A 9,868-nucleotide genomic window follows, 5' to 3' on the forward strand; every position below is an offset into this window, starting at 1 on the left:
GTGGCACACACCTTTAATCCCAGCACTTAGGAGGCAGAAGCAGGTAGACCAGCCTGATCTACAAAGTGAGTTCTAGGACAGCCAAGGCTACACAGGGAAACCCTGTGTGTTTGTGTGGGTGAGTGATGTTTAACCCAACCAAAAACAAACAGCACAGGACCATGGTGCACGCCTTTAGTCCCAGCACTAGGGAGGCAGAGGCAGGTGGATCTCTGATTTGGAGGCCAGCCTGGTCTACTGAACTAGCTCTTAGACAGCCAAGGCTACACAAAGAAATCCATTCTCCACTCCTCCCCTGCCCCTAAGAAAACAGCAACAGCACAGGGAAGGCAGACCTGGGTAGAGGAGCAGATGTGGCTTCCAAACCACAGTCCAGTATACTGGAAGCCAGGGGAGGTTCACACAGACTCAGTTCTCTAAGATAAAGGAGGCCTGCTCTCAACCTCACTGTCAGGCAGAATCTCAGGTAGGGAGGCTGAAGGCTGGGCCCATTGTGGCAGGTAGCCCTCCTAGGCTGGCCATACAGGGCCACTGGCAGGTGAAGAGAAGGAAAAGGCCAAGGGAACCCTGGCCTGGCCCGAGCACACATCCCTAGACTTAAATGGCAGTTCCCCAGGCACTGAGTGCCTGGCTACCCAACCACCCTAGCCCCAGGGCAGGCAGTGGCATGATCAGCTGAGGATTTATTGGCATAAACGCAACCATATAAAAACATAAGTTATGAAAAACACAGTCACGATGTACCCTCCCATCCCCCAAGCCCAGCCCCTGAGCCCCTTTCTCTGCTGAAGGGCCAGCCTGGCGCTTCCTCAGCGCATCCGGTAGTCTGTGGAACAGGAGAGCTCGCACAGCTGACCTTTGAAGTCCAGATCGATGGTAAAGTCCAAGTCGCGCTGAAAGGAAAAGGTGGGAGACAGGGCTCAGGGGTGCCCTCTGGCCAAGGGTGAGGTGTACTGCAACTCCGGCTAGCACACTGCACATCTGTCACCCATGTTCCTGCCACCACCAGAGCCTGCCACCAGGGGCAGCAGCACATAGCATAGCAGTGCTACTTGATAAAGAAAACCCCTTGGGTTTCCCAGCAGTCTCAAGTCCCCAGCAAGCACCCCGAAATCCCTCCCACCCAGAGAACAAGGCTGGGCCACTTCTGAGTGTTCCTAACATCATGTGCTCTCTGGCCCGGTACAGGGCTGGCAGCCTTGCCAGCAGGGCCTGCTAAGGTGCCCACTATGCACCCACACTGTTCACTCTCCTTGAGCCTCACATTGTTTTTGGCGTTGGGCCTCATGCCAATGGTGCCGAAGATCTCCTCTCCAGTCTTCACGGTTAGGTAGTCCTCCATGTAGAACACAGTCTGCTTCCAGTGTGTGTAAGGGGACTCAGGGCCTGAAAGGTAGGCAAGGTCAGTCCCAGCCCTTGCCTGGGTGTCAGCGTGCTGGCCAGTGCTCCCCACCCCAAGGTGTCTACCTGCAAGGCTGTGAGGCGTTGTCCCTGTGTCCTACACTACAGGATAAGACTCCAGCACTGAGAGCAGAGCCAGGCTGACAGCTTCTGGTGTCACTCTTTTCTTACCAGGATTAGTGCTGGAAGCCAGGCCAGGTCCCACAGGCTGTGACAGTGCTCTACCAGCGACTCTAGGCAGGCTGTCTATGGCTACATTTTCAACTGTGTTTTTTTGAGATAAGGTGTTACCAACTTCCCCAGGCTAGCCTTAAAACTCGACAGCTTTCGGCCCCAGTTCCTAGTAGCTCCATGACAGTCATAAGCCCCAAGGCTCATCCTCTATTTGCCCCAGGCCTGGTCCTCACTGGTGGAGAAGCCGGTCCTCTTGTGGCACCGGGTGAACTCGATGTTGAAGTAGGCCACCAGCGCGTGCACGTAGTCATTCCTCTTCACTTGTAGGCAGAAGGGGGAGGTGAAGGTCAGGTCTTCCACCTTGACTGTGTAGATGTCCACCTCCTGCCGAGCGGGTAAGGCCAGCGCTCAGAGTGTGCCCCGTACACGACAACCTCCACCAGCCAGGGCCCTCCCGTGACAGCACAACCGCACCCAACAACCCCCAATTCCTGAAACAGGGCCTCATGTAGCTTAGGCTGGCCCTCTAATTTTTTTCCTTTAACACTTATGCAACAGGCACACAGTTAGTGCCAATCCTTACAGGTAGACAGAACACCTGTGCACACTAATTATATATATATCATTTATATATGCATGTGTGTGCGTGCCTGCCTGAGCTTACGGAACCGTGTCCATGCAGAAGCCCGCCGAGCTAGAGGGTGCTGAATGCCTAAACTGGGATTACTGCCTGGATTGTAAGCAGCTGCCTGCTGGCCTCCGGAAGAGCAGCAAGTACTCTTAATCCCGGAGCCACCATCTCTGCAGTCACAACTCCTGATCCTCAGGCCATAGGCACTGACACCACAGGCACCTCATATCCCTGCTGCCTCCAGCAGTTGCCTTTGAGGCAGCTTCTCTCTCAGTGTGGTACAGTACACTGCTCTGTCCTTGCTACCCTGGAATTCAGCACCAAGCATGTGTGGGCCAAACTGTTTCCCCTCCACCTCTAATGGACCTGGAACCGTACTGCTGCAAGTTACCTACCTTTATGAGGCAGGCATTGGTGACAAGCTGCTTTGGGTCCACCACATCCACCAGGGGCTCCTTGATGGCCACGTCTTTGATGCAGGACATATCAAAGCCATATACGTTCTCCCACCCTGGGTACAGACAGGGTCAGACGAGCTGTGGAGCCAGGCCCTACCCTCGCCGCCCACACTACCCCGCAGACCCAGCCCCCACACTGCCCCGCAGGCCCAGCCCCCACACCGCCCCGCAGACCCAGCCCCCACACCGCCCCGCAGGCCCAGCCCCCACACCGCCCCGCAGACCCAGCCCCCACACCGCCCCGCAGGCCCAGCCCCCACACCGCCCCGCAGACCCAGCCCCCACACCGCCCCGCAGACCCAGCCCCCACACTGCCCCGCAGGCCCAGCCCCCACACCGCCCCGCAGACCCGGCTCACAGTGGATCTTGTAGTCTTTATACTGCCGGTCCTCAATGGCTGTCACATAAAGGGTGGCCCGGTCTGGGAAGATGAGGCCGTCGGGTGCCTAAGGGAGGAGTTGGGTGAGAACAAGAGCCGAACATAAGCTGAGCAGACTCAAGTGTCCACCCCACCATGCTCCTTGGCTCACCATCACCTCCTACAGAGGCCCCTTAGCCTCACCCTTAGCCTGGAGTCCAGGCTGTCTCACCGTTCTTAGGACCCTGGAAACCTCCCATTCTGTAGTGTCCCCTACCCTCTCCCTGGTCTCCTCTGTGGGGCCCCCACGCCTCACCAGCCACTTGTCTCTGGCGTGCAGCACCGTGTTGAGCATGGATTCGTAGAAGAGGCAGTAGCCCATCCACTCGCTGATGATGATGTCCACCTTCTCCACCGGCAGCTCCACCTCCTCCACCTTGCCCTTGATGATGGTCACCACTGCAGCCACAGGATGGCACACCAGTGAGGGGAGCCCAGAGGGCCAAGGGCACATACCCACACGAAGCTCTAGGCAAGCAGCACCCCATCTCTCTTTTGAAATGGTCTCATTATGTAGCTCTGGCTGGCCTGGAACATGCTAGACCAGGCCCGGCTCAAGGCAGAGGCGCAGCAGCGGCTTCACGCCCTCTCTGTGGAGCTGGGAAGTAGCTCTGCTAACAGCCCAAGGTTAACATTTAACATCCAGGTCTGGGCTGAGGTAAAATCTATTTTCTATGTAGTAAGTAATGGTGTGGTCACATTTTAAAAGGAGGGTCTGTGAGATGGCTCAGCTGAGTTGCTTGCAGCCAAGCTGAACGATCTGGATTCCAATCCCAGGACCCACAGGGCAGACTGAGGGAACAGACTCCCATTAATTGTTCTTTGACCTCCACATGGGATATGGCAGCCCCTCTCAGTAAGTAAATAAAGGGTTAAAACAAAACAAAAAACTATACAGCAAGCCAGGCCTGTCACCCCAGCTACTTAGGAGCTGAGACTCATGTCTAAAAATTCAAAGCCTCCTGAGGCTACAGTAAGAAACCCCGTCCCTGAACACAAAGAAGGCTGGCAGACTGGCTCAGTGGGAGGGTCCCCGCCAGGCAAGGGCCAAAGTTCCATCATCCCTAGTACTGAGGAGCAAAACCTCACAGCACCAGGCACGGTGGCGCACACCTTTAATCCCAGTGCTCAGGAGGCAGAGGCAGGAGACTCTCTGTGAGTTACAGGCCAGCCTGGTCTACAGAGTGAGTCCAAGACAGCCAGGACTACACAGAGAAACCCTGTCTCAAAAAACAAAAGACAGGGGCTGGAGAGATGGCTCAGAGGTTAAGAGCACTGACTGCAATTCCCGAGGTCCTAAGTTCAATTCCCAGCACCCACATGGTGGCTCACAACCATCTATAATGTGATCTGATGCCCTCTTCTGGCCTGTGAGTGTACATGCAGGCAGAGTACTGTATACATAGGAATAAACAAACAAACAAACAAACAAAAAACACTTCACACAGTATGTGGAGGAATTTGTCTCTCAAAAGAGCACATTCCATAAATTTATGCTTCAAGTGCAGACTTCAACTCTGCACCACCTCCCAGACCCCAGGAGGCTGCATCAACCCATGCCTGCCTCTTTTTTTTGAATAGACTGTGGCAACAGGTCTACTCCCAACTACTGCATTTTTTTCCTTTTTTTAAACAGAATATCCTTATGTAGCCAATCCTGGACCTCAACTTCCAAGAGATGAGATGACAGGATGACCACGACTTTACACCTAACCCCTATCTGCTACCATGCTAACTGCAGCCTGGGTGTGCTGGCCTGCACCTTTAAGCCCAGCACTTGGGAGACAGAGGCAGGTGGATCTCTGTGAGGCCTTCACTCACAGAAAAGAAAGCTAACTGCAGCAAAAACTATTTTAGTATGGAATGACACATGCCAGAGGGTACTGTCTAAAGGCAGATTAAGGCCTCCAACAGACAGGTTTAAAATGTACATATGTAGCTGGGCATGTCGGTACACGCCTTTAATCCCAGCACTCAGAGGCAGGTGGATCACTGTGAGCTTGAGGCCAGCCTGGTTTATAAAGCAGGACAGCCAAGGCTGCCCAGAGAAACCCTGTCTCAAAAAACCAAACAAGGCCTCGGAGGAAGCTGTGGACATGCGGACAACAGCTGTGGGCTTCTCAGGAAGGCAACATCAGTCATGATCAAAGTGGGCTCCTGAGGCAGAATTCTTGACAGGCCCTGATGTGACCTCTGAGGGCTGGGAAACCCCACACCTGAGCATTGCCACCAACCTTCCCGCCAAAATCCTAAAGCACCAGGCCCAATCCCCTGACACCCAGACTCTCACATCCCCAAACACATAGGAGCCACTGTCTACTGTGGCCTCTAAGTCTTCACTGAGGCCTCCAGGAAGCAGTGTTCCTCCACAGACCTGCCCACTTCTCACCATGGTCTAGCTTGTTGGCTTTGACAATCTTCACAGCATAATCGGAGATGCTGGAACACTCAATCTAAGGAGGAAGAGAAGAGGGCGAGACGGAGTCCAGTCTTTGCCCTGGTTACCATCTCCAGCCCAAGCCCTAGCAGGCCCCTCGCCATAATACTTACCCCAATGACCTTGCGGGCCCCCGCCTTGGCAGCAAACATGCAGAGGATGCCGGTACCCGAGCCCACGTCCAGCACCACCTTGTCTTTGAAGAGATGCCGATTGTGAAACATGGAGTTGCGGTATGTGAGGGTACGCACCTCATCCTTCAGCATCTCCTGCGCACAGGGATAGAGGACCAGAGTGAGGGAACACACAGGCCTGGATGCCACACCACACTAATGGTTAGCAAGGCTGATACTTAGACTCCTCAGAGAGCTCCTTTCTGTTCTGTGAGCTTCTGTTACGTAAACACACACACTGGCCAGATCTTATCACAACCACCCAAGATCCAGGGATGAATGAGGCCGAAGCAGGAAGATCTTGGGTTCAAGGCCAGCCTAGATCACCAATAGGCATCATGGTACTGGCCTGTTATCTTTGGCTGTTTGGGAAACTTAGGCAAAGTAAAAGAGAGAGCAGACACAGCCAAATAGCAAGCAGGTTGCATAGCACAAGCAAACAAGAGGTCAATTGCCTGTCGGCTTCCAGCTACCCTGTTTTCTGACATGGTCTCTGAGAGCTGGGTAGCTGGACGATTAGGTTAGGCTGGCTAGCCAGCGAGCCCAGGGACCAGTCTGCCTCCACCTCCCCAGAGCTGAGAGCACACAAGCACACTACTATGCCAGTGTTATTTCAGTATTGTGCATGCAGGCACACGGAGGCCAGAGGACAAGCTTCTCCATGCATCTACCCTGCGCTCCAGGGTTAGATCCAGGTGGCCAGGGTAGTGTGCCAAGCCCTTTAGTGGTTCAAGTGTGTCTCCAGACCCCCAGAACTTCAATGTTGTTTTATGCATATTTCTAATTCCCCCCCCCCTTTTTGATGCTGGGGATGGAGGCTGGATCCAGCATGTGCTAGGCAATTGTTCTGCACTGAGCCACATTCCCAGCCCTGGCACAAGTTTTCTTTTCTTTCCTTTTAAAGGTCCATGAAAAGACGAGGATTCCTTAGAATGCCATTTCAGTTACACCGAGCCCTGTCTCCTCCATCAAAAGGGTTGTAGTGCAGTGTGAGCAATGGACGCTGTGCCACCGGCAATCATTAGAGGGCCCCAGAGACCCGCAAGGCCTTTCTTCATGTTGAGGTCTGTGGCAAAAGGCTGCAGCAGCAGCGGTGACCTCAGTCTCACACGAGTGGCCGTGCACATGCTGATATACTCACCTCCTTGTCCAACCTTGCATGCAGCTCTCCAGTACACACTGGCTGTAGGGGCAATCTGTACTCACCTCGTGGATGCCAAAGTGGGCGTACGAGTCAAAGTAGTAGTCTTTGGATGTCATGTCCTCAGCATTGGGCTTCTCACTACTTTCTGCTTGGCCACAGGAAACCTGGAAAAGGGGGTGTGGCACAAGGTCAAAGGTGGGCTCCCCAGGCCTCCTCATCATACCAGGACAACCCTCCAGCCCCCTCTAGCATCTTCCCCCCCAGGTAATGTTTCTACTTCCAGAACCCATCCAGGGAGCAGCCGCCTTGCCTACCATCTCTCCAGGCTCTATGCCCGTCTCTAGCTCAGCCCACAGCTGGGGAGGGAGGGGAGGGAGGACAGAGCCAGGGCAGACACATGGGAGAGCAGGGGAGGGGGGCTGAAGATGGAGTTAAGGAAGCAGCCATGGTTGTGGGAGAGCCAGCTGGGGCCAGGAAGGGGTCTGCCCTGCGTGTTTAGGGGACAGCAAAGGGAACTGCTTGGAAGCAAGAGGGTGGTTCCACCTCTGGGAGCCAGATGTATAGCAGGTGAGCTTATGTGGAAGTGGGCTGGGATGGGGTCTCACAAAAGGATATTTACTTCTTCAAGAGGCGGCTGGAGGCTCATCCCATTAGCCAAGGTGGCTACAAAATTCTAGGAGAGAGTAACAGGGAGAAAGGGTTAGCTACTGGGGTGGCTGGGGAAGGCCTCTGGAGCAGTGAGGGGTTTGCAGGTTGGCCTTTTCTGGACATGGGAGTGGTGTGAGCAGGGGCAAGCAATGAAGCCGCCTCTGGGTTGGGAAGGGATAGGAGCGGGGAGGGAGGGAAGGGGAGGAGGTCTCCTGTCCCAGCTGTTGGCTGAAGAGATGGTGGCTAACCCCATGTTGTCTCTCTCTGGTCAGGTGACTGGCCACATACACCTTTCCCATCTAGGCCAGAGGACCCAAGACTTGCCAGGGCACACGGGCACTGCCAGCTGTTGCTCCCCTTTACTACCTAATGGCCCCCACCGGATTAGGTGACATTTCCTGACACACACACACACACACACACCAGGCTGCAGTGCCATGAACAAACTGGAGGGAGGGGGTTGACAGGGAACGGGGATTGGGCACCGCCGCTCCACCACAATCCTGCCATCTGGCCCCAACTCCACCTGAGGGACACGCACACAGACAGAGGCAGCCAGCTCCTTCCTTCCACACATCATCTGGGTCCCCACACCGTAACAGCCATTTCTTTTCTCTGTCCACATGTCCCAGGGGCCAGGGTCATTGTAGACTGATCTCTGGGAACCCGAAGAGGCATGGCCCCATCACATTACATCCCCATCAGTGACTTCTAGCCAAGCTCTGTCTCCCAGGCCTCTCTTTCCCTAGTACAGATACCAGCAGGTTGACAACTGACAGAAGAGTGCTTGAAAGCCGAGACTAGGACCTGTCCTACAGTTCTGGTGGTCCAAGTCTGTCACCTGAGCTACTCAAGAGGCTAAGGAAGAAGACGGGCAAGTTCAAGGCCACACTCACTGTGCATCAAGCTACGTAAAAGCGGGCTGGGACTAGGAGGTGGTAGCGCACACGCTTACTCAGAAGAAGCAGGCAGATCTGTGCGAGTTCGAGGCCTGCCTAGTCTACAGAGAGAGTTCCAAGACAGCCAAGGCTACACAGAGAAACCCCCGTCTCGAAAGCCAAAAAAAATTTTTAAAAAGGAGACTGGAGTATACAGTGTAGGGTAGAGCACTCAACTATAAGCAAGCAAGCAAGCAAGCCAGGTGCTAGAATTTCATTTGTTTTAGGGGGAAATTAGGCAAAGGCGGAAGTGCTCAGAAAGGGGGTCCCTTGCCACCCTTAAGTCGCATAAAAAAGGGGGCTCAGTGAGGGTTACGGACCCGTGACTTGTGTACCTATACAGCCATCCGAACTCCTTCACCCGCAAAGACCAACCTCTGACCATCCGTCCACTGGAAAGCTCTCCCGTAAGTGGGTGGGCTTTGGGCCACGCCCCATGAAAAAAAAAAGCCGCCCCTCTTTCACTCCAATAATGACCACGAGGGGGTGCCCGCCGCCGGATCCGGATCTCCTCGGTGGAGATGCCCCACCGTCTCCTTAAAGAGAGGTCACAGGGCCCTGCCCATCCCCCCTCCCCCCAGCTGCACAAGGGTAACCCAGAGCTTCGGAATCCGAGGCCCGGAGGTGATGCTCTCAGGACCCACGCGGGTGCACGGGATCCAGGGTGCATGGGCGTCCCCAGCCCAGCCCGGGAGAGCGGATAGCAAGCCCTGGACCCCTTGGAAGCGCAGCCCGAGGTCAGCGGTCCGGGGGCGGGGCCTTTGTCCCGCACGTGGAGCCCGCGGGGCCCCTCAAGCGGCACACCCCCCTCCCCACGCGACGCTGGGCCACCACGTGCGGCCCGGCTGGAGAGGACCCCCGGCCCGCGGCCACGTGCGACGGCCCATGGCTCGGCTGCGGGTCCCAAAGCCCCGAAAACGGGGGTCACACCTGTCTCCATCGAACACATGCCCTGATGCGGACCTACGCGAGGCCCGACACACCCAAGGCCCCGTCCCCACAGTTCAGGCCCTAGGCCACCCGCCGCGCGCCGCCCCCGGGCCTAAAGAACACAGCTACTCACCTCCATGATGCAGTTCGCGGCCTCGGCTGCCGCCATCTTCACCCGAGTACTCTGGCCTCTGAGACCCCCCCCTTTCTCTTTGCTGCCCCCCCCCACCGGGGACCGCCTTTTACCAGAGGGTCCGCCGCTCGGCCCCCGATACCCCGCCATACATTCTCATTGGCCAGCAAAGCCGTTCGTCTGAAAGTATCACATTTTACTTGGATGCTAGGTACGTCTATCAAACCAAGTACCCGCCCCTCCTAGCATTTAAAGGCCCGCCCCTCCTAGCGTCCAAAAGCCCGCCCCCTCCCGTCCGCTAGAAAGGGAACTGTCTGTCCGTCTCAACCATCTCGCGTGCTGATTGGATAAAACCCACCAGGTCGTCCCGCCCCTTTCCGGCC

The 9,868-nt window shown here is 55.7% G+C and overlaps 1 protein-coding gene across 3 annotated transcripts; it reads right to left on the reverse strand.

Annotated features, from left to right (window-relative positions):
- Positions 1-459: 459 nt before the first annotated feature.
- On the reverse strand, positions 460-9,607 carry Prmt1 (protein arginine methyltransferase 1). Of its 3 annotated transcripts, XM_051148488.1 has the most exons (11): positions 9,486-9,574; positions 7,456-7,509; positions 6,899-7,000; positions 5,633-5,788; positions 5,472-5,535; positions 3,339-3,481; positions 3,023-3,110; positions 2,602-2,717; positions 1,809-1,959; positions 1,265-1,386; positions 460-893 (listed from the first exon to the last, which is right to left on the reverse strand). In XM_051148488.1, exons 1-11 carry the CDS (start codon positions 9,519-9,521, stop codon positions 810-812), a joined length of 1,116 nt encoding a protein of 371 aa, XP_051004445.1. In that variant the 5' UTR covers positions 9,522-9,574; the 3' UTR covers positions 460-809. The 3 variants fall into 3 exon arrangements, with proteins under 3 accessions (XP_051004445.1, XP_051004447.1, XP_051004446.1); XM_051148490.1 differs by lacking the exons at positions 7,456-7,509; positions 9,486-9,574 and adding an exon at positions 7,151-7,251; XM_051148489.1 differs by lacking the exon at positions 7,456-7,509 and having other exon boundaries at positions 462-893; positions 9,486-9,607.
- Positions 9,608-9,868: the final 261 nt, after the last annotated feature.

The sequence above is a fragment of the Acomys russatus genome, chromosome 7 (assembly GCF_903995435.1).
Source record: "Acomys russatus chromosome 7, mAcoRus1.1, whole genome shotgun sequence".
NCBI lineage: Eukaryota > Metazoa > Chordata > Mammalia > Rodentia > Muridae > Acomys > Acomys russatus.

What these genes read in the sequence shown, in the direction of transcription:
- Prmt1 (XM_051148488.1), bottom strand. Translation starts at nt 9,521, where the DNA reads ATGGCGGCAGCCGAGGCCGCGAACTGCATCATGGAG. An exon ending in CCCACTTTGGCATCCACGAG is followed by an intron (nt 5,789 to 6,898) that starts GTGAGTACAGAT and finishes CCCTGTGCGCAG; the next exon opens with GAGATGCTGAAGGATGAGGT. An exon ending in GGGCCCGCAAGGTCATTGGG is followed by an intron (nt 5,536 to 5,632) that starts GTAAGTATTATG and finishes CTTCCTCCTTAG; the next exon opens with ATTGAGTGTTCCAGCATCTC.